Source organism: Heterodontus francisci, chromosome 9, assembly GCF_036365525.1.
Source record: "Heterodontus francisci isolate sHetFra1 chromosome 9, sHetFra1.hap1, whole genome shotgun sequence".
NCBI lineage: Eukaryota > Metazoa > Chordata > Chondrichthyes > Heterodontiformes > Heterodontidae > Heterodontus > Heterodontus francisci.
In genome coordinates, this window is record NC_090379.1 from 11,899,384 (window position 1) to 11,924,620 (window position 25,237).

At 43.8% G+C, this 25,237-nt stretch overlaps 1 protein-coding gene across 2 annotated transcripts in view; it reads left to right on the forward strand.

Annotated features, from left to right (window-relative positions):
- The window catches only part of ttc7b (tetratricopeptide repeat domain 7B), a 358,122-nt gene that overhangs the window by 41,123 nt on the left and 291,762 nt on the right, over positions 1-25,237 (forward strand). For both annotated transcript variants that reach the window (XM_068038566.1, XM_068038567.1), the window contains exon 4: positions 3,995-4,128. In XM_068038566.1, coding sequence (XP_067894667.1) covers positions 3,995-4,128 — 134 coding nt within the window. The remainder of the gene's footprint in view (positions 1-3,994; positions 4,129-25,237) is intronic.

Consider the following 25,237-nt stretch of genomic DNA (forward strand, 5'->3'; position numbering starts at 1 on the left):
GGCGTTTGACTGCCTTCCTCTTCCCCCACTTCCCATAAAAACAGTTTATATCTCCCCAACGTGACATAAATATCCCTCAGTCCCTCCAGGAAACACATCTAATTATATTAAAGGCTTGCAATAAGGCACATCACACTTTAAATGTGCCCTTTGCACCAAAAAAAACTTATGATTTATTTAAGCTTCTCAGGAACCAATCAAATGAAAACACTTCATTCCTATCCATTAATCTTGATTGCCTCATGAAATAAGCTTAAAAGAAACTTTTACTGCTAACTATTTACATTGTCTCCCAGTCCATTGCTCTCAAATCCCCAACTCACTGTCTGGAATAGTTCTGGAGATCCATTGCTATTTATCATTCTCCACAGCCCCAACCCTACACCTGCAGACAGGCTGCGTCTCGCTAAATGCTTTCATAGTATTTAAAAATAAAAGCCTGCCCATAGTCAGCATAAAACAGGTTAAGAATTTTCAAGCGAAGCAGATAATCTCGCAGCCTTTCCTCCTTGACTTTTTTTTTTGCATCATTTATCATGGTTCACCACTTCATCCTTTTCTGTCACCTCCCCGTGTTCATCTCGACTGTGATCCACCTCTGCATCTCCACTAATGATTGCTCCCTTTGTCTCTGCACAGTCACCCCTATAGTATCCAAGATCTCGTCTTTGTCTCTTCCTTGGCCATGTTTACACGTTGCCTCAGGGCAGCAGCATCTGAAGTCATATGGTCAGTTTCAATATATGTTATATATCAATATTGCCTGACAGCTGGTCTTCAACTCAAATTTGCCTGCCTCTGTCATTAGCTCAACTCACTGTTGCTGAAACCCTTATTTGGCTTTTCCTAGTGCTTGGATGAGATGTTCAACTGAGCCCCCATGGCACTATTTCACAGAATTACAGAATTGTTACAGTGCAGAAGGAGGCCATTCAGCCCATCGTGTCTGCACTGGCTTTCCGAAAGAGTAATTCACTCAGTTCCATACCCCTGCCTTCTCTTCGTAACCCTGCACATTCTTCCTTTTCATATAACAGTTTAATTCCCTTTTGAATGCTTCAATTGAACCTAGCCCACCACACTCTCAGGCAGCACATTCCAGACCCTAACCATTCTGCGTGAAAAGGTTTTTGCTCATGTCACTTTTGCTTCTCATACCAAATACTTTAAATCTGTGCCCTCTCGTTCTCAATCCTTTCGTGAGTGGGAACAGTTTCTCTATCTGCTCTGTCCAGACCCCTCATGATTTTGAATACCTCTATTAAATCACCTCTCGGCCTTCTCTTCTCCAAGGAAAACAGTCCTAACTTCAATCTATCTTCATAACTGAAATTCCTCATCCCTGGACCCATTCTTGTGAATCTTTTCTGTACTTTCTCCAATGCCCTCACGTCTTTCCTAAAGTGCGGTGCCCAGAACTGGACGCAATACCCCAGCTAAGTCTGAACTGGTGTCTTATACAAGTTCAACATAACTTCCTTGCTCTTGTACTCTATGCTTCTCTTGATAAAGCTCAGGACACTGTATGCTTTATTGACCGCACTCTCAACCTGTCCTGCCATCTTCAATGACTTATTTCAAGGAAGAGCAGTGGTGTTCTACCTGGTGCACCAGGGCAACATTTATGCCTTAATCAATATCACTGAAGAACAGATTATCCGATCATTATCACATTGCTGTTTTTGGGAGTTTGCTGTGTGCAAATTGGCTGCTGCGTTTCCTACTTTACAACAGTGACTACACTTGATGTATTTAATTGGCCATAAAGTGCTTGTCTTTTTTTCTTTGCCAGTGTCCTGAGCTGATCTATATACTGCAACACAACCAAAGCACTATTGCCCATGTCTGCCCTGTACTGAACCTACTTCAACGTCTCTCTTGTCGTCTTCAATCTCCATTTCCAATGTATGAAAATCTCATTTTGCAAATCCTTCCATCGCTTCATCCTAACCTGCCAAATTATTTTTAACCCCGTGTCTTAGTCAGTGTACTCCCTGTTCTGACCTGCTGTGCATCTGTCCCTCTGCTCCACAGTTGGTGGCAGAGCCGTCAGCTGCATTGATCCCTCCCTTTGGGACACTCTCAGAAAACCTTGCTGTTCCTCTGTTTCCCCCAAACTTAACGGTGTCCTCAAACCTGCCATTTTCTATCCGTGCTTTCAGTCCTCTCCCCGAACACTCCTACAACTGCTCGCCATCCATTTCCCCTTTGTCAGGGACTGAGGATGTTCCCTACATTAAAGGAGACAGTAAGATGTTGTGAATGACGTTCCAAATTATGCGGCAATTCGTTCGAATCGGTCCTGCAATTTAAGGTGCTGCCAGAGGGTTGTAAACATCACTGCAGTCACATTTTGTAAGAAACGTGATGCTGTAGTCTGGTTAGGAGTGAAAGGAGGTTTGTCTGGTCACGTAGAGTTCCTATGGCAACAAAATAAATTGGTTAAAGCCATCACAGTGTATAAGTGAACAGAAATGGGACCTTTTGTGTCTTTTCCTGTGCCAAATGACAACTACCCACTGCTTAGTATTTCCTGTCATTTTTCTCATCAATATTTTTTTTTACTGCGGTATGCTGCTTAAAAAGAAAATGATGAATAAATCATGCTAGTTAACAACTTGGGTTCCATGGCAACCTGTGATCAAAGTTGTTGGAAGTTGCTGTTGCATGAGTGTCTCACAACCCGTTTATATTTCAGAGCTGCTGGCACTGCAACTGGCTTCACCATCTTGTGGGGCTGCGTTGCTCTGAATTCAGCTCGTTTACACTGCATACTGCATTCAGAGCAACTTCGCACTCCCCAGACTTGCACAGATTTCAAAAGTCCTGGACAAGATTTTACAAAATTGGACATCTACCTGACCTTCCCATTATGTTGCTGCACAGTCCACGTGGGCCCTGGCTGACAGCTGGGTCCAAATGGATGCAATTAGATAAATTCATAGAATGATACTGCAGAAAAGGAGGCTGTTCAGGCCATCATAGGTAGAGCTATCAAATTAGTTCCACTCCCCTGCTCTTTCCCCTTAGGCAATTTTGTATTCATGCTGCCACTGTCCCTTTAATCCCGTGAACTTTCATTTTGCAGACAAGTCCATTATGTGGTACTTTTATCAAACACCTTTTGAAAGTGCAAATACACAATATTAACCGCACTACCCTTATCAACCCTTTCTGTTACTTCATCAAAGTATTTATGAAGTTAGGCAAACATAATTTATTTTCTGTCATTACCAAGAACTTTGAGTTATCTTTTTGCCAATACCAAATGCAGCCGCAACATCTATTATGGGGGAGGATTAGCTCTCTTCATGTGAGCCCAGTGTAAGCGGTGCTGAGAATATAAACTTGGGAGAGGAAGTAGTTGGTTTGGATGACCTACACGGAAGGGGTTCAGGACCACCTAGCCCTTCCAATTGCTGGGAGTAGAGAGATGGAAAAGAGATACATGGCAGTCAGTCAGGGTACAGCAAAGGCTAGGGGGCTTGGGCCTGGACTTGAAGATGCAGGAGGGCAGTTTTTTGTAAAAACAAGTAGGTCAGCCCACAGAGGGGACAGTATGAGAGTTACGTTTCCTCATTTTTTGAGAGGTCCCACAATTTGAAATTCTCTGCCTGAACCCCTCTACTTTCACCGTCTCTCTCCTTTAAGGTCCTCCTCAAAATCCACCTGTTTGACCCAATTTTGATAGTGTTTCCTAATATTTCCTTCACAAGCTCATTTGTTTTTTTTTCCTTACGTGTCTGAAGAACCTTGGGATGTATTTTCTACCTGAAAGATGCTGTATAACTTGTTGATGATGTGGACCCCTGACTACATTCTTTGACTAGACTCCAAGTTTAAAACTGATTTATAGTTCTCTCACCACTGTCCTAATCCGTTACAGGTTGGCTGTCAAATCTGGAGCCAAGAACTTTTGAGTTCAGCTTGATGCACTTCTCCATTCTCCAGTTCAGTTTATAAATGAACATATCTAATTTTCTTTCCTCCCTAGGTCTGTGTTTAGAGAAGCTGGTAGCAGCAGCATCGCCAAGAAATGTTCTGCAGCCCGATACCGAACAAGAAATAATTACATGTTATGAGAAAGCTGGTGACATAGCTCTGCTTTATTTGCAAGAAACTGAAAGGGTGAGAAGAATCTGCTTGAGTTTTACTGCTAATGTTGGTAGGATCTCACTGTTCTGAATTGTACATAACGATGCTTTTAAATCCTTGTTTTATTCCTCATTGAAATCTCCGGGAAAGGATCCCTTCTAAGTACTGTCCTTCTCTTTGGTTCTTTCTAAAGTTGCAATTTGCTCAAATTAACCATCAGCTTGAAAGTTCTGACTAGTTGCCAATTGGCAATCTGATTTTAATCAAGATCATTCTACTGGCCATCTTGTTAATGTAATGTATCTCAAAAACTCTGCTATTGAACATCTTGATGAATCATCGGGTATTGTCCTAGATATCTGGCACCCTGCACTACTAAACAGGGAATTGTCATGCAACCTCTCACTTAAACATCTCACACACATCTCGCTGCCATTCGTGGAATCTGATGTAGATATCAACAGCTGTTTGCTGACACAATAAAGGAAAAAAAAAGTCATCTGTTCTAAAGCACAGTGGGACATCCAAAGGGTGGAATAACCCAGTGTATACATATTCATATATACACGATTAATCTCTCCTTCCTCCATGCCTACACCTCTCACTTTAAAAGGTGAGAGGCTAGATATTCAAAGGGATTTTGAAATCCTTGTACAGGAATCACAAAGTTAACATGTAGATACAGCAAGCAATTAGGAAGTCAAATGGAATGTTAGTGTTTATTGCAAGGGGGTTACAGTATAAGAGTAAGGAAGACTTGCTGTAATTATATAGGGCTTTGCTGAGACCACACCTGGAGTACTATGTATTTTTTGGTCTCCTTACCTAAGAAAGGATATAGTAGTCTTAGAAGGGGTGCAAAGAAAAGTTCACTAGATGAAAGAGTTCTCCTATGAGAAGAGATTGAGTTGAATGGGCTTGTATTCTCTGGGATTTACAATGAGAGATGCTCTCATTGAAATATAAAATTCTTAGATGGATTTATGGCATAGACAGGGTAGATGCTGAGACGTTGTATCCCATGGCTGGATAGCCTAGAACTAGGGGTGATAGTCTCAGGATAAGGGGTCAGCCACTTTGGACTGAGATGAGCAAGAATTTCTTCACTTATAGAGTGCTTTTGAGTCTTTGGAATTCTCTACCCCGGAGGGGAGTGGATGCTTAGTCGATGAATGTGAAATATTTAGACTCTAAGGGAATCAAGGGATATGGGGAATAGGGTGGGAAAATGGAGTTGATGTAGATGTTGAGCCATGCTCTACTTGAACGGCAGAACAGATTTGAGGGGCTATATCGTCTATTCCTGCTCCTATTTCTTATGTCCTTGCTCTATGCCCTCCAATAAGGCAGTAGTTGAGGTGTAGGTTAAGGTTCGCGCTATTTGAAGAAGGGCATTGAATTTCCCTGGTGCGTTGGTTAGCATTCCACCCTCGAGACCACCAAAAATGGATTAATTCACCTCCCTGCTGTTTGTGGAATCTTAGTGTGCAGTAGTGGGTATTGCACGATCCTATATAACTGTCAGGTCACACTGATTCATGTGAAGCCCTTTAAGACGCTTGCAAGAGAACTGTTGCAATGACATTTAAATGTATATTTTTTCTTTCCAGCCAGTTTAATTGCTGGTTCGGCAGGATACTTCACAGCCACAGCAATATAACAAAAATGGGGAAAAAAGGGTATTAGCTCAAACTAATTTTCAGCTGGACCTGTGGTGAGACTATAAATTACCAAATTAAAAATTTAGGCTAATTAAAAATGCAAAGTACATGTCTCTGGAAAATTTTCTGACTTTGCAAATCCTATTATAATGAAGCAATCACAGGATAGTCCAGCTAATAATTTTTCTAAAACCCTTCTGAAGGCCTGAGGAGCTGAAGCCAATTTCATATTTAAAAGAAGGTTATCGCAGTATTTTAGTTAAATCTAATGGTTATGAACTTGCTTAGAGCAAGTGGTAAATTTAAATTCAAAGATTGTTGAATTAAAGTGTTACTATATTGCTGTTTGGTTTGAGAATTTCTTGAGAAAATTATAGAACTTAACATTCGTGATGTCAGTGAGGTCAAAAATATGATCTTTACAATCTGCGAATCTGTGACTCTAATCCCAGCTGGTCATATTGCCTCTGTGGTTCTGTGTCAATACAATAATGCTGTAGTTATCCTGCAAGTACTGTACCTATCCTGCAAGTACTGTACCTTGTACGGAAGCAGTTCTGGAGCAGGTTTTTCTGGATTAACTATTAAAGTAGACCTTGAGAAATAAATGCAATGCACAGGAAAAATGGGCAGTAATCTTTTTGGAACTTTGGAACAGGGATAGGCTATTCAGCCCTTTGAGCCTGATCTACCATTCAATTAGATCTTGCCTGTATCCATTTACCCACCGCTTTCTGCACTTGAATAGCACTGTATCCAAACTTCCTCTGTACATTTTCCTCTGGCTGCCTGAAGAGGATGCAGCAATGTAGAAAGTAACTTCCCTCCACTAGGTGTCAACCAGGGACAGGCTGTCTCCTCTTGCGCTCCTGCCATGTAACCGTGCTGGTTGCTTTGACACCCGAACAACACAAAATCACGAATTGCGCAGCAGTTGCTGGGAATGTGGTATCAATGACTTAACGTTCATATTATGACCACAAACTTGTTCTTAAAAAATCATTATTGGCAACTTTCCAAAAGCAAAAGCTGCACCTGGTATTCATTAACTGGTAATCTAGTAATCCACAGCAATGTAAGTTGTTAGTAGCAACAGCATCCATCAAACACAGTGCAGACTGAGAGTCTGCTGTGATTATTCTTCAAATACAGAGTCTAGCCATCAGAATGTATTGAGTACTGCTTTGGGATTCTCCTGCGATAGTTTCTTTGATGATGACACTATTTCTGAGGCTCCATAGAGGCCCAGTGTTCCTCCGTGCTGCCGGACAGTGATTAACAATGTACCTAAACGCCCGACAGATAGGTTGAAGATTAAAATTGGTGTCTAGGTGGAGCATGCATCCACCCACATTGCCCCAGCACACTCCTTCGCAGAGGATCCACCCTTGCATCACTTTTGGAAACTGGAGTTTTGCACTTGCAAGTTTGAGTATTTACAGAGAGCTCTGCTTGACGGCCTCTCCGTGCCAGTGGTGTTACTTAATGTTAGAGAGTCATTGTATTTGTGCCAGCCAAAGAAACTTAAGTGGTGAGATTAGAGAAGCTAGGTTGTTTTTTCTGAAAGCAGAGAAGGTTGAGGGAGAATTATATAGAAATATTCAAAATGATGTGGGCTTTTGATAGAGTAAATAAAGAGAAACTTTCCACTGGCTGAAGTGTCAACATCCAGAGGATAGAGGTTTATGCTAATTGGTAAAAGGTGGTTATGGGCGGCGCAGTGGTTAGCACCGCAGCCTCACAGCTCCAGGGACCCGGGTTCGATTCTGGGTACTGCCTGTGTGGAGTTTGCAAGTTCTCCCTGTGTCTGCGTGGGTTTTCGTCGGGTGCTCCGGTTTCCTCCCACATCTAAAAGACTTGCAGGTGATAGGTAAATTGGCTGTTGTAAATTGCCCCTAGTGTAGGTAGGTGGTAGGGAATATGGGATTACTGTAGGGTTAGTATAAATGGGTGGTTGTTGGTCGGCACAGACTCGGTGGGCCGAAGGGCCTGTTTCAGTGCTGTATCTCTAAATAACTAGAGGTGAGGTGAGAAATTTCTTTACACAGTGAGTTATGATCTGGAATGCATTGCCTGAAAGGATGGTGGAAGCAGGTTCAGTCGTAACTTTCAAAAGGGATTTGGATATATATTTGAAAAGTTAAAATTTAGAGAATAAGACTAATTGGATAGCTCTTTCAAAGAGCTGACAAAGGCACGATGGGCTAAATGGCCACCTCCCATGATGTAAGATTCTAAATAGTCCCATTGATTGCCTTGGTCACAAATTCAAATTTAAAAAGTTAGGTTTACACTCGTTGCAGTTATACCACAACCAGTTCGATACAACACAGCTGGGGACATCTCCTCCAGACGGTGTAATATGCAATCTGACGAACCCATTATGAGTTTTTTTTGCTCCAGTTACATTACAGGGCAAATTCAAGTGTCAATACTGGCACCATTCTGAACCCACAGCTGCTCAGGAGCTTCCTTTGTTTTCCGGGTGGTTTGAGTTTCCAGAGGTGGCATGTAATAGGAACAGAGTATTAAAGAGAAATTGGGACATGTAACATGAACAGGTTAAGATTAGAGCAAAATGAGAAACGCAAGATAAGGGCAGATGCGAATGAAAAGAAAGGTTAAAAATATTTTTGAAATGAGGGCATTCCCTTTTTTTTCCTTGGCACTGTCCCTATTAGGTAAATCATGTTGCTGTTGAAAGTAAAGGTGTTAGTTATTATTTAAGAAGGGAGCAAGAGAGAAAACTGAACTAAAGACCTGTTTGACATCAGTAGTAGGGAAAATGTTGGCACCTGTTATAAAGGATGAGATAACTGGACACTTGGAAAATAATGATATGATTGGGCAGGGTCAACCTGGATTTGTGAAAGGGAAATCATGTTTGACAAACCTTTTGGAATATTTGGAGGATGTTACTTGTAGCATAGATAAAGGAGAACCAGTGGATATGGTGTATTTAGATTTTTAGAAGGCTTTTGATAAGGTCCCACACAGGAGGTTAGTGAACAAAATTAGAGCACATGGGGTTGGGGTAATATACTGTAATGATTGAAAATTGGTTAACAGACACGAAGCAGAGAGTAGGAATAAATGGGTCATTCTCAGGATGTCAGGCTGTTACGAGTGGGGTACTGCAAGGATCAGTGCTTGGGCCACAGCTGTTTACTGTCTACATAAATGATTTGTAATATTTCCAAATTTGTAGATGACACAAAACTAGGAGGGAATGTAAGTTGTGAGGGGGATGCAAGGAGGCTTCAAGGGGATATGAACAGGCTAAGTGAATGGGCAAGAACATGGCAGATGGAATATAATTTGCATAAGTGTGAAGTGATCCACTTTGGTAGAAAAAACAGAAAGGAAGAGTTTTTCTTAAATGGTGAGAGGTTGGGAAGTGTTGATGTCTAAAGAGATCTTGGTGTCCTTGTTCATGAGTCACTAAAAGCTGGTATGCAGGTGCAGCAAGCAATTAAGAAGGCAATGGTATGTTGGCCTTCATTGCAAGGGGATTTGAGTACAGAAGTAAAGATGTATTGCTTCAGTTGTATAAAGCATTGGTGAGACGGTACCTGGAGTATTATGTTCAGTTTTGGTCTCCTTATCTCAGGAAGGATATACTTGCCATTAGAGGGAGTGCAATGGAGGTTCACCAGACTAATTCCCGGGATGGTGGGATTGTCTTATGAGGAAAGATTGCAGAAACTGGGCCTGTATTCTCTAGAGTTTTGAAGAATGAGAGGTGATGTCATTGAAACTTACAAAACTCTACAGGCAGTGACAGGGTGGATGTGGATAGGATGTTTTCTCTGGCTGATGAGTCTAGAGCAAGTGGACACAGTCTCAAAAAGGGGTAGGCCATTTAAGACTGAGATGAGGAGGAATTTGAATCCATGGAATTCTCTACCCCAGAGGGCTGTGGAAGCTCAATCATTAAACATGTTCAAGACAGAAATTGATAAGTTTCTGGATACTAAAGACATCAAGGGATATGGGGAAAATGGTGTAGAGGTAGATTATCAGCCATGATCTGATGGAATGGCAGAGCATGCTTGACTGGCCGAATGGCCTCCTACTGCTCCTATTTCCTATGATCCTGTGCTGGGCAATGGAACACTTTTCACTTTAAGAGCTTTTACATTGTGGAGTACAGTAAAAGGCAGATGAATGGGTCTCACTGTGTTAGCTGCACTCCACAGCATAAATGCCACAGCATTTGGGGAACCAAATGTCCACAAACATGCTGTTGGGTAAAGGCAGCCTGTTCCAGTGAAGTGAAATTGGGAAGCTGGTGGGGTTTGTACTCTGGGTCTCTGTATATTGTGCAACGGAGCCTAGCAGCACTACAGAAAGCAGTTCCTGAAGTGGAATCTAGAAGGCAAGAATGACAAAAACAGAACCTTAAAAACTATTCCATGTATGAGAGAGAGAGAGACTGTTCCTGAACCCTCAAGTGTGCTGACCTGCCTCTAAAGTCATGACATTCAATGACAAATCACCCCCTGATGTGGAAGCTCCGGGAACCTGTATATTCCTCCCTACGGTGCATAATGATTGAATACTGCCATCAGGCTGTTAATCGCTCCGTGATTGGCAGCCCTGCCTCCAGCTGCCTTGGCCCTAAACCTCTCCAGGTCTCTACCCCTCTCTCCTCCTTTAAGAGGCTCCTTAAAACTTACCTCTTTGACCAAGCTTTGGTCATCTCTCCTAATATCACCATTTATGTCAAAATTATTATTGCGAACGCTTGTTAAGTACCTTGGGCCATTTAATTAGGTTAAAGGTGCTACATAAATTCAAGTTATTATTGTTGAGCTCGTAGAGTGTTCCCTGAATACTGATCCAGCAAGCAAATAGTAAACAAAACAATGCTGGAAGCACTCAGCCAATCAGGCATCACCTGGGAAAGAACAGAGAAGTTGGCTTTTTGAGTGTAGACCTTTTCATGATGCTACAAGATATTACAGATGAGCAGCATTTAAAGAGGAATAAAACAAACGTGAGGAAAGAAATAGATGTGGAAAGAACTGCAATGACTTGCAATGTGCTTTTCGGGTGAGACGTTAAACCTAGCTTCTGTCTCCCCTCGGGTGGATTTAACAGATCTCATGGATCTGGTTTAGATTCGAGCAGTTTCCTGGTCAATATTTATCCTTCGACCAACATCAGTAAAACAGATCTTCTGGTCTCGTTGCTGTTTGTGGAGTCTTACTGTGTGCAAATTGGCTGTATTTTTTCCCACACTTCAAAAGTAGCTCATAGGATGTCCCAAAGCTTTACAGCCAGAGGTCATGAAATGCACTATATAAATGCTAGTCTTTCTTTGCTACCAATAAGCTGTTTACTTTATTGAGGATCATCAGTAAAATTAATCAATCTCATCGCTCAGCTTCAGGATCAGATTGTTTTTTGGACCCTTAAGGCACTCTCCCACTACAAAAAGCACTGCGGACATAGTGGCAGCAGCTGAGTTACAGAAACACCGTTTAACTAGCCAATGCTGGTATTGGTCATTATCTCATTGCTATTTGTGGGATTTTGCTGTGTGCAAATTACAGCCTTGGTTCAAACATCAAGGCAGCATTTGACCGAGTATGGCATCAAGGAGCCCTAGCAAAACTGAGGTCAATGGGAATCGGGGAAAACCCTCCGCTGGCTGGAGTAATACCTACCGCAAAGGAAGATGGTTGTGGTTGTTGGAGGTCAATCATCTGAGCTCCAGGACATCACTGCAGGAGTTCCTCAGGGTAGTGTCCTAGGCCCAACCATCTTCACCTGCTTCATCAATGACCTTCCTTCAATCATAAGGTCAGAAGTGGGGATGTTCGCGGATGATTGCACAATGTTCAGCACCATTCGTGACTCCTCAGATACTGAAGCAGTCCGTGTAGAAATGCAGCAAGAACTGGACAATGTACAGGCTTGGGCTGATAAGTAGTAGGTAACATTTGCGCCACACAAGTGCCAGGCAATGACCATCTCCAACAAGAGAGAATTTAACCATCTCCCCATGACATTCAACAGCACTACCATCGCTGAATCCCCCACTATTAACATCCTAGGGGTTACCATTGACCAGAAACTGAACTGGAGTAGCCATATAAATACCGTGGCTACAAGAACAGGTCAGAGGCTAGGAATCCTGAGGCGAGTAACTCACCACCTGACTCCCCAAAGCCTGTCCAAAATCTTCAAGGCACAAGTTAGGAGTGTGATGGAATACTCTCCACTTGCCTGGATGGGTGCAGCTCCAACAACACTCAAGAAGCTCGACATCATCCAGGACAAAGCAGCCAGCTTGATTGGCACCCCATCTACAAACATTCACTCCCTCCACCACCGACGCACAGTGGCAGCAGTGTGTACCATCTACAAGATGCACTGCAGCAATGCACCAAGGCTCCTTAGACAGCACCTTCCAAACCCACGACCTCTACCAACTAGAAAGACAAGGGCAGCAAATACATGGGAACACCACCACCTGCAAGTTCCCCTCCAAGTCACACACCATCCTGACTTGGAACTATATCGCTGTTCCTTCACTGTCGCTGGGTCAAAATCCTGGAACTCCCTTCCTAACAGCACTGTGGGTATACTTACCCCAAATGGACTGCAGCGGTTCAAGAAGGCAGCTCACAACCACCTTCTCAAGGGCAATTAGGGATGGGCAATAAATGCTGGCCTGGCCAGCGTCGCCCACATCCCATGAATGAATAAAAAAAAACATGGACAAAAGAGCAGAACTTGAGGTGAGGTGAGAGTGACTGCCCTGACATCAAGGAGCACTAGCAAAACTGGAGTCAATGGGAATCTGGGGGAAACCTCTCTGCTGTTTGGAGTCATACCTAGCACAAAGGAAGATGGTTGTTGGTCAATCATCTCAGCTCCAGGACGTTATTGCAGGAGTTCCTCAGGGTAGTGTCCTAGGCCCAACCATCTTTAGCTGCCTCATCCTTCAATCATAAGGCCAGAAGTGGGAATGTTCGCGATGATTGCACAATGTTCAGCACCATTCGCGACTCCTCAGATACTGAAGCAGTCTGTGTAGAAATGCAGCAAGACCTGGGCAAAATCCAGGCTTGGGCTGATAAGTGGCAAGTAACATTGGCGCCACGCAAGTGCCAGGCAATGACCATCTCCAACAAGAGAAAATCTGACCATCTCCCCTTGACATTCAATGGCATTACCATCGCTGAATCCCCCACTATCAACATCCTAGGGGTTACCATTGACCAGAAGCTGAACCGGAGTAGCCATATAAATACTGTGGCTACAAGAGCAGGTCAGAGGCTAGGAATCCTGCTGCAAGTAACTCAGCTCCTGACTCCCCAAAGCCTGTCCACCATCTACAAGGCACAAATACGGAGTGTGATGGAATGCTCTCCACTTGCATAGATGGGTGCAGCTCCAACAACACTCAAGAAGCTCAGCACCATCCAGGACAAAGCAGCCCGCTTGATTGGCACCACATCCACAAACATTTATTTCCCTCCACCACCGACGAACAGTGGCAGCAGTGTGTACCATCTACAAGATGCACTGCAGCAACGCACCATGGCTCCTTCGACAGCACCTTCCAAACCCGTGACTTCTACCACTTAGAAGGACAAGGACAGCAGTTGCATGGGAACACCACCACCTGCAGGTTCCCCTCCAAGCCACACACCATCCTGACTTGGAACTATATCGCTGTTCCTTCACAGTTTCTGGGTCCCTTCCTAACAGCACTTTTGGTGTACTAACCCTACATGAACTGCAGCGGTTCAGGAAGGCAGCTCACCACCACCTTCTCAAGGGCGATTGGGGATGGGCAATAAATGCTGGCCTAGCCAGCGACGCCCACATCCCATGAACAAATTTTAAAAAAATTGCTGCCACGATTCCTACATGACTACTCTTTATAAGTACTTCATTGACTATGTAGAGCTTTGGGACGTTCTGAGGTTGTGAAAGATGCTATTTCGATGGGTGTGTATTTCAAAAAAATCCTTTCTGCCTCAGGAGGGGCATCAGGGAGAGTCAGCTGAGTTTCCTGCCAGCACTGTAGCTTATCAATAATTAATCTCTCCTACCTAACATTGCAACAAGTAGTCCCTATCCCTTCCACATGTGCACTCTTACATCCCTGTGGTTAGATGTGAGGGTGTAGAGGATCCCATAGATGATGATCATCGTCCATCTCAAAAAAAAACCCTTGATCCCTCTGTCCTTGCAAATCACCATCCATCTCCAACCTCTCCTCTCCAAAGACCTTGTCTCCCAAATTCATGCCCATCTTTCCCGGAACTCCACGTTTGAATCTTTCCAATCAGGTTTCTGTCCTGTCAAATTACCGAAACAGATCTCATCAAAGTCACAAATGACATCCTTTGTGACTATGACAAAGGTAAACTATCCCTCTTCGTCCTTTGCAACCTACCTGCTACTTTTTCCACAGTTAACCACATCATCCTCCTCGAACGCCTCTTCACCATCATCCAGTTTGGTGGGACCGCACTTTCCAGGTTCCAGTCTTATCCAGAGAACGTAGCCAGAGAATGACTTGAAATGGCTTCTCTTCCTGCTCACACACAGTTACCTCTGGAGTCTCCCAAGGAACTATCCTTGGCTCCCTCTTTTTCTCTTTTACATGTTTCCCCTCGGTGATATCATCCCAAAATACGGTATCGGTTTCCACATGTACGTTAACAACCCTCAGCTTTATCTCACTGCCATCTCTCTCGACATGTCCATTGTCTGTAAATTGTCAGACTGCTTGTCTGATATTCATACTGGATCAGCAGAAATTTCCTCCAATTAAATATTGGGAAGACCGACTTAGGTCCTAAATACAGACCCCTTTCCCTAGCCACCGACTCCCTCTGTCTGGCAACTGGCTGAACCAGACTGTTCACAGCTGTAGTGTCAGATCTGATTTTGAGATGAACTTCTGCCCATATATCTACGCCATTACTTAGACTTCCTATTTCCACCTCCATAACATTGTCTGACTCTGCCCAGCTCATTTGCTGCTGAAACCCTCAACCATTTCTCCGTTTCCTTAAGACATGACTTTTCCAACGGACTCCTGGTGGCCTTCCGCATTCTGCCCTCCTTTAACTTGAGGTCATCTAAAACTCTGCTGTCTTTGCCCTTACTCTCACCAAGTCCTGTTTACCCATCACGCCTGTCCTTGCTGACCTGTACTGCCTCCTGATTAAGCAGTGCCTCAATTTTAAAATTCTCATCCTTGTTTTCAAATCTGTCCATTGCTTCCCCCCTCCCTATCTCTAATCTCCTACAGCCTCACAATCCTCTAAGATATCTGCGCTCCTCTATCTGCTCCTCCTGCACGCCTCTTGCGTGTCCCCAATTTTAATCATTCCACAATTGGTGGCTGTGCCTTCAACTGCCAAGGCCCTAAGCTCTGGAATACCCTCTCTAAAGCTCTCCAACTCTCTACCTCTCATTCCTCCTTTAAGACGCACTTTAAAACCTACCTCTTTGCTGACACTTTTGTTCATCTGTCCTAATATCTCCTTGTGGCAAATCTTACTTTATAACTCTCCTGTGAAATATCTTGGGATGTTTTACATTAAAGGTGGTATATAATCTGTTACAGGTTGTAGTTGTGAGAACAAATTCAACCAGATGTAGAATGTTGGTGATTGATGGGGATTAGTTGGGTACTACTCGAGGAAGTAGTGAAGGGCCCGCAGGGAAGGAATGGAAATATTGAAGGACTATACGTGGGTAATGAAAAGGAGATGGTGGTGGGCAGAAAACCAAGAGTGTCAGATGAAGGTAGGACTTCAGTAGGTAGATTGGACAGGCTGGGAAAGGGAAAAGTCAAAGGGAAATTGGGTCAGTAGCACAGGAGAATACTTTTTTTCTTATTCGATCATGGGATGTGGGCATCGCTGGCTAGGCCAACATTTATTGCCCATCTCTAATGGCCCTTGAGAATGTGGTGGTGAGCTGCCTGAAGACTGAATCAATGCCTGTACTGCGGCAGTCCTTACTGTTTATCTTGGGGAGTAGGTAGGAGCAAGCTAAGTATGATTAGAGAGCTGTGAGATTAGAGTCCATTGGTGGGGGGGGGGGGGGGGATCTTCAAAGGAGATGAGGTTAGTAACAATCTGGAAAATAATAGCTTAGCCTCAACAGTGTAGTTGTGATCCAGAGGGAAACAGGTAATGATGCCCAGCCTCCCAGCGATAATGGTCCTTCTGCGATAGAACAACTGTGCCCTCTTTTATCAATGGGTTTAATAATGATGTCTGGGTTAGACCAGGGAGAACAAAGGACATCATATTCCGAGGGAGATTGAATGAGTGAGGGAAGTGGAAAAACTGACATAGTTGATAGCATGCTGACATTTCACGAGTAAAGGATTCAGACTATTTACAATTAAGGCTACATCTTAGCAGAATAATACGTTGTGCATTACGAGCTATAATGCTGTTTTGCTACTACAGCATATCCTTTGACTCATGAGCAGCAGCATAGGAGATCAGCTGGTTTGCATTAATAATTGTGCAATTATGCACTATTATTGAGTCATCCCATTTTCAGGATGATGGAGTAGAGTTTGTTCAATTGATGGTGACAATGTACTTTCATACCTCTATAAAACATAATGCGAGAGCTATTTTTCAGACACTGATATTTCTCACTGCTTAATTGTCCATTAGCCAGTAACATTAACATCAGATATAGCTTTGGCTGATGTCAGCAGCTGACCTCATTTGAAGTGCTGCTGTCAGTATAAAACAGACAAAGAGCAGATCCCTAACTAAACTAGTGCAGGGGTGTCGAAACTACAGCCCACGAGTCGTCTGCAGCCTCTGAAACCCAAGCAACGTACTTCTGTTCATTCGCTGATTCGTCCTGTTGAAATTTTGTGGGCATGGAGATTTTGGAAAGGGTTGTTATTAGTGCTTGGTGGATGAATCCTAATTCACATCTGTTCGTTATCATCAGTAGTTTGAGATAATTGCAAGTTAAAGCTGAATGTTCATTTGATCTTTATATCTGTCCCATGGAGACAGAAAACCAGGGCTAGTTTGCTCAGTGTAACCATTGGTGTAATACTGGGCCATGGTTTGATCGCTGGTACATTGTGAGTTAGGCAATATATTTCCAAGTCAGGATGGTGTGTGGCTTGGAGGGAAACTTGCAGGTAATGGTGTTCTTATGCTTCTGCTGCCTTTCTAGCAGGTAGAGATCACAGGTTTGGGAGGTGCTGTCAAAGGAGCCTTGGCGACGTGATACATAGTGCGGTGATGATAGAGGGAGTGAATGTTTCATGTGGTGGATGGGCTGCTTTGTCCTGGATGGTGCTGAGCTTCTTGAGTGTTGTTGGAGCTGCACTCATTCAGGCAAGTGAAGAGTATTTCATCACACTGCTGACTTGCGCCTTGTAGGTGGTGGACAGGCTTTGGAGAGTCAGGAGGTGAGTTACTCAAAGCAGAATTCCCAGCTTCTGGCCTGCTCTTGTAGCCACAGTATTTATGTGGCTGGCCCAGTTAAGTTTCTGGTAATTGGTGACCCCCATGATGTTGATGGGGGATTCAGTGCTGGTAATGCCATTAAATGTCAAGGGGAGATGGTTGGATTCTCTCTTGTTGGAGATGGTCATTGTCTGGCACTTGTGTGGCACAAATGTTACTTGCTACTTATCAGCCCAAGCCTGAATGTTGTCCAGGTCTTGCTGCGATGTGGATGTTTTGAAGTTGGTGAGGGCAGGCTAAGTTTGATGGATTGTGGTGGATTAACAAAAACAGGTGTTTGCCTGCGTTTCCAATGAGAAGGTAGAGTCCCCTCAATATGAGGCATTTCCCTAGAGATATATACAAAATCAAAATTGTAAAGAAGGATAAGCCAAAGACAAGGCATGCTATTTTGAAGGGGTAGCCACGAGCAGTGTATTATCTAAAACGGTGATTTTCTATTGCTATAGGAAAGAGTTACTTGTATTCCCCAATCCTGTTGATATTTAGTTTTTAAAAAGTAACTAGCTTTGGTCAAAGTGCAAATGTCAGGCAGTCAGGATTCATTAAATGGTGCCCTGGAACTGAACCAATGCATAATCATGCTCGCTAGGGTTGGAGAACAGTGCTGATTTGCTAAAGGGAAGAGATGTGAAGCATAGCACAGCACAGAGGTTATCCATCCAGTATTAGGATTTCACAGAGAATTATTCATGGATCTAAGAATTATGTTACCATATGGTACCTTTCCGTAATATTCCAATCAGAACACTGTCTCCCTGGAGTTTAAGCTCAGCTGGCAGAGTTACGTAATGGAAAGTTCCATCGTTTCATTTATATACTTTAATGTCTACTTTCTAGTGCTCTGTTTTAGAACAGATTTTTCTTAAGTCATTCATTGTCCTTGTATGAATTTTTATTTAACCCTAAATTACCCTGACTAAAGCTGGAGAGTTTATTTTCTTAATTCTTCCTTTCTCTTTCTCCCCACTTCTCCTCCCCGAAGGCGCACATATCACCAGGCAGGTTAATAAGACCTTTTTTTTAAAAAAAAAAGCAATCAATGAACTGTGGTTAACTTCAAGAGGCATAGAATTGTAAAGCAGTTATGTTAACCTTGGTTAGACCACACTTGGCATACTGTGAACAGTTCTGGTTTTCATATTGCAAAAAGGATATAGAGGCACTGGAGAAATTTTTTTTTTACAACGATGATACCAGAGCTGAGGTTATTCCTTTCAACAAAAATTGAACAGTCTGGGATTCTTTACAGAAGAGAAAGCTAACCCGTGACCTGATAGTGGCCTTTAAGATTATGAAGTGTTTGGTACAGTAGACGTAGAGATGTTTCCACATATGTGGGGAGACTAGCACTAGATGCCATAAATATAAGATGGGCACTAATAAATCCAATAGGGACTCCAGGGGAAATCATTTACTCAGTGGTTAGAATGTGGAACTCGCCAGCACTTGGAACACTTCAGGTGAATAGCATAGATATATTTAAGGGCAAGCTAAATAAACACGCAAGAGAGAAAGGAATAGAAGATTATGCTGATATGGTTAGGTGGAGTGGAGTGGGTGGAGACTTGCATGGAACATAAACACTGGCCTGGAGCAGTCCCTGTGGAGATGAAGTCCCATCTACACACTGAGGACACCTTCCATCGTGTTGTGTGGCACTACCACCATTCCAAATGGGATAGATTCAGAACAGATCTAGTGGCTGAAAACTGAGCATCATGAGGCACTGTTGACCATCAGCAGCAGAATTGTATTCAACCACAATTTGTAAACTCATGGCCCAGCATATGACTCGCTCTGGGTCAAAACCTGAAACTCCCTCATAACAGCACTTCAGATATACCTGCACCAGATGGACTGCAGCGGTTCAAAAAGGTGGCTCACCACCACTTTCGCATTGAATGGTTACAGCACAGAAGGAGGCCATTTGGCCCATTGTGTCCATGCCAGCTCTCTGCAAGAGCAGCTCACCTAACTCCACTCCCCTGCCTTTTCCCCATAGCCCTGCAAATTTTTTTCTCTTCTGATAATTATCCAGTTCTCTTTTGAAGGCCTCGATTGAATTTGCCTCCACCACACTCTCAGGCAGTACATTCCAGATCTTAACCACTCGCTGCGTAAAAAACGTTTTTCTTCATGTCTCCATTGCTTCTTTTGCCAATCACCTTAAATTGGTGGCCTTTAAGATTATGAAGTGTTTGGTACAGTAGACGTAGAGATGTTTCCACATATGTGGGGAGACTAGCACTAGATGCCATAAATATAAGATGGGCACTAATAAATCCAATAGGTTCTGAATCCTTTGGCCAATGGGAACAGCTTCTCCCTATCTACTCTATCCAGACCCCTCATGATTTTGACACCTCTCAGATCTCCTCTTAATCTTTTCTTCTCCAAAATTGCCCAGGTATGTCCTGTCCACAAAAGGCAAGACAAATCCAATCTGGTCAATTACTGCCCCATCAGTCTATTCTGAATCATCAGGATAGTTATGGAAGGTATCATCAACATTTACATAGCAATAGCATGCTCACAGGTGCTCAGTTTGGGTTCTGCCAGGGCCACTCAGTTCCTGACCTCATTACAGCCTTGGTCCAAACATGGACAAAAGAGCTGAACTCGAGGGGTGAGAGTGGCTGCCCTTAACATGAAGGCAGCATTTGCGGGAGTGTGGTATCAAGGAGCCCTAGCAAAAGTGAATCATCAACAGCCACAATAACTACTTATGTTTATATAGTGATTTGAACGTAATACAACATCCTAAGGCTGAGGAGTTATAAAACATAATAAGACATTTAGGCACATAAGGAGATATTGGGGCTGATAACCAAAAACTTGATCAAAGAGGTAGGTTTTAACAAGCATCTTAAAGGAGAAACGCTGGGTAGAGAGGCAGAGAGGTTGAGGGAGGGAATTCCAGAGCTTGGGGTCGAGGCAGCTGAAGGCATGGCACCAGTGGTGGAGTTATTAAAATTGGCGATGCTCAAGAAGCCGGAAGTAGAGGGGCGTAGATACCTTGGAGTGTTGTAGGGCTGGAGAAGATTGCAGAGATAGGGAGGGATGAGGCCATGGAAAGATTTGGAAACAAGGTGTGACTTAAGTGGGAGGCAGTGTCGGTCAGCGAGCACTGGGATGATGGATGAACAGAACTTGGTGTAAGTAAGAACACAGGCAGCAGAGATTTATATCACCTCAAGTTTACAGATGCAAGAATCTGGGAGGCCAGCCAGGAGTGTGTTAGAATAGTCAAGTCTGGAGGTAACAAAGGCATGAATGAGGTTTCAGCAGCAGAAGAGCTGAGGCAGGGGCAGAGTTGGGTGATGTTATGGAGTTGGGAGTATGCAATCTCAGTGATGGCGTGGATAGGTGGAAGCTCACCGTGAGGTCAAGTGTGACACCAAAGTTGTGAACAGTTTAGTTCAGCACTGATGCAAGGGAAAGCGATGGAATTGTGGCTATGGAACAGAGTTTGAGGCAGGGGCTTCAGCCTTTCCAGTTTTTAATTGGAAGAAATTTCTGCTCATACAATACTGGATGTCAGATAAGCAGTCTGACAATTTTGAGACAGTGGAGATATCGAAAAAGGTGTTGGTGAGGTAAATCTGGGTGTCGTCGGCGTATATGTGGAAACTGATTGGAGGGGGCCATGGATCGATCCTTGGGGTGGTGGGGGGGGGGGGGACACCAGAGGTAACGGTGCGGGAATAGGAAGAGAAGCCATTGATGTTGATTCTCTGGCTACAATTAGATAGTTGAGAATTGAACCAGGTGCAGTCCCACCCAGATGGACAACAGTGGAGAGGTGTTCGAGGAGGATGGTGTAATGAACTGTGTCAAAGGCTGCAGACAGGTCAAGAAAGGCTTGGAGGGATCGTTTGTTTTTGTCACAGTCACATAAGATGTCATTTGTGATTGATAAGAGCAGTTTCAGTACTGTACCAGAGGCGGAAACCTTATTGGAGGGATGGAAAGATGGGCACGAATTTGCAGAAGTGACGACATGTTCAAGGACTTTGAAGAGGAAAAGGAGGTTGTGGATAGGGCGGTAGTTTGCAAGGATGGAATCAATGCGAATCCATGGAAAACTCTCCACTTCTTGGAGTCGTACCTCACACAAAGGAAGATGATTGTGATTGTCCCAGGATATTGCTGCAGGAGTTCCTCGGTAGTGTTCTAGGCCCAACCATCTTCAGCTGTTTCATCCATGATCTTCCCTCCATCATAAGGTCAAAAGTGGGATGTTTGCTGACAATTGCACAGTGCTCAGTTCCATTTGTATCTCCTCAAATAATAAAGCAGTCTATGTCTGCATGTAGCAAGATCTGGATGACATTAAGACTTGGGCTGGTAAATGATAAGTAACATTCTCACCTCCCAAGTGCCAAGCAATGACCATCTCCAACAAGAGAGAGTCTAAGCACCTCCCATTGGCATTCAATGGCATTACCATCATTGAATCCCCCACCATCAACGTCCTGTGGGGTGTCACCATTATCCAGACTAACAACTGGATGAGTCACACAAATATAGGACAAAGCAGCCTGCTTGATCGCTACCCCATCCACCACCTTAACCATTTCACCCCCTCCATCACCAGCAGAGAGTGGTTGCAGTATGTATGATCTACAAGATGCAGCAACTCGTCAAAGCTTCTTCAGAAGCACCTTCTAAACCTGCAGTTTCTACCAGCTAGAAGAACAAGGGTGGTAGGTGCATGGGAACACCAGCACCTGCAAGTTCCCCTCCAAGTTACACTTCTTCCTGTCTTGGAAATAGATTGTTGTTCCTTCATCGTCACTGGGTCAAAATCCTGGAACTCCCTCCCGAACAGCACTGTAGAAAATATAGAAAATGCAAGAATCTATTATTAGGGACATGGTTGCAGGGCACTTAGAAAATCAGAATATGATTAGGAAAGTCAACACTGATTTGTGAAAGGGAAATAGTGTTTGGCAAATCTGTTAGAGTTTTTTGAGGTTGTAACTAGCAGGGTAGATAAGGGAGAACCAGTGGACTTTCAAAAAGCATTCGCTAAGGTGTCACTCAAGTTGTTGTTACGTAAAATTAAAATTCATGGCATTAGGAGTTATATTAATGTAGATTGAGGATTGGTTAATGGACAGATTAGCATAGAATCATAGAATGGTAGTGGCCTTTTGGTTCATCGTGCCCTTGCTGGCTCTCTCAGAGCAACTCCGCTCATCCCATTCCCCTGCCTTTTACCTATAGCCCTGCAAATTTTTCTGTTCAGATAATTAGCCAATGAATTCTTCGTTGAAAGCTACGATTGAATTGGCCTCCACGTTTGAATCTGCCTCCACCACCAAGCCGTGCATTCTAGATTCCAACCACTCGTTGCTTAATATATTTTTTCCTTCTGTTGCCTCTGGTTCTTTTGCCAATCACTTTAAATCAGTGCACTCCGGTTCTCGACACTTCCACCAATGGGAAATGTTTCTTCCTATCTACTCTGTCCAGACCCCTCATGATTTTGAACATCTATCAAATCTCCTCTCAACTTTCTCTAAGGAGAACAGCCCCAGCTTTGCTAATCTATCCACGTAGCTGAAGTCTTTCATCCCCGGAACCATTCTCATAAACCTTTTCTTCACTCTCTCAATGCCTTCTTTGGCCTCCTTATCTCGAGAGACAATGGATACGCGCCTGGAGGTGGTTTGTGAAGCAGCGCCTGGAATGGCTATAAAGGCCAATTCTAGAGTGACAGGCTCTTCCACAGGTGCTGCAGAGAATTTGTTTGTCGGGGCTGTTGCACAGTTGGCTCTCCCCTTGCGCCTCTGTCTTTTTTCCTGCCAACTACTAAGTCTCTTCGACTCGCCACATTTTAGCCCCATCTTTATGGCTGCCCACCAGCTCGGTAGACTGGTGGGACAGAACCTTATTGACCGGGGGCTGCCTGGTTTGAGGCGGGCCGTAGCTGTCCAGTGAGGTGCAATGACCTCTCCCACCGACAAAGGCAACCCGTGGCGCCCAGTTTCTACGCCAATTTATCTGGACTTATAACCTGTAACTGCTGCCTTCCGTGTTGTTTCAGTTGCTGTGAGGCAACTATGGAGTGACCTCTCCATGGCGCATGCCTGGGCAAATTTATGAAGGTTGAGAGTTGCCCAGTCGTCCAAACCCCCCTCTCGGCCTTTCTGGTGGGGTCCAAAGGAGTGCAGGGCACGACGTTTGGCACCAGTATGGCTGCAGGAACTGCCGGAAACATGCCAAAGGTGACACATGACCGCCTACGGGGTTCCGCTCCGGATTATCTGTTAGGGTTTACTCCCTTAGCCTTGGTCTCTCCCGAGACGCCCACAAGGCAGTGGGGTTGCCTTCACATCCTTCCTAAGGTGCAGTGCCTAGAATTGTACACAACAATTCAGCTGAGGCCGATCCAGTGCTTTTATAAAGGTTCATCATAACCTGCTTGCTATTGTAGATTAAACAGATCATTTTCGGGTTGGCAAGCTGTAACTAGCAGGGTACCACAAGGATCAGTGCTTGTGCCTCAGCTATTTACAATTGCTATCAATGACTTAGATGAGGGGACTGAGAGTAATGCATCCACGTTTGCTGGTGATACAAGTTAGGTGGGAAAGTAAGCTGTGAGGAGGGCACAAAGATGCTGTAAAGGGGTATAGATAGGTTAAGTGAGTGGACAAGAACATGGTAGTTAGAATATAAGCAGGGAACTATGAAGGTACCCACTTTGGTAGGAAAAATAGGCAAACGGAATATCTTTTAAATGGTGAGACACTGGGAAATGTTGGTATTCAGAAGGGCCTGGGTGTCCTTGTGCATGAATTACAAAGTTACAGCAAGCAATTAGGAAAGCGAATGGTATGCTACCCTATATTACATAGGGGTTGGAGTATAAGATTAAAGAAATCTTTCTACAATCACCTTGGGTTTGGTGAGACCACACCTAGAGTACTGTATACAGTTTTGATCCCCTTACCTAAGGAAGGATATGCAAGTCTTGGAGGGAGTTCAACGAAGGTTCACTAGACTGATTCCTGGGGTGAGGGGATTGACCCATTAGGAGAGATTGAGGAGACCCAACCTATAATTCCCTGGAGTTTAGAATAATGAGGTGATCTCATTGAAACACATAAAATTCTTAAGGGGCATGACTGGGTAAATGCTAGGGGAATATTTCCCCAGCGTGGGGTATCTAAAACTAGCAGTCACAGACTCAATAAGGGGTTGGTCATTTAGGGCTGAGATGAAATTCCTTCACTCAGGATTCTGCATCTTTGGAATTATCCACTATAAAGAGCTGTGGATGCTCAGTCATTGAGTATATTCAAGATGAAGATCAATAGATATTTGGATACTAAGGGAATCAAGGGATATAGAGCTAGTGCGGGAAGGTGGAGTTACAGTGGATGATCAGCTGCGATCCTATTGAATTGCAGAACAGGCTCAAAGGGCATGCTCCTATTTCTTATGTTATATTCTTTCTTCATCAGAGATCCACAGATGGACTTCCAGCAGTATGTCACTGGATGCTGATCAAGAACCTTGGGCACACTTTCCCCCTTCCGAACCCTCAGTCGGGGCGGGGGAAGGGGGTATTGTTGCATCCCTGCGGCTGCTCTAGCTTTGTTCAGCTGACTCAGCACAGATGGGGGAGCAAACCTGGGACTTCTCTGGTCTGTATGGGTAACCAAACTTTACAAAAGTACTTAAAACAAAGCCACAGCACTCTTTCAAAGAAGAGCTGTGGAGTTCTCCTCTGTGTTCTGACCAACATTTATCCCTCAACCAATGTCACTAAAAGCAAGTTATCTGGTCATTTATCTCATTGCTGTGTGCAAATTCACTGTCACATTTCCCTTTGTCACAACGGTGACTACACTTCACAAAAAAAGTTTTGTGTTGGCTGTTAAATGATTTGGGATTTCCCTGAGTTTAGGCAAAGCATTGTTTAAAACAAGTTGTTTCTTTCCTTTATTTATCTCCCCTCCAAGAAGGTGAAAA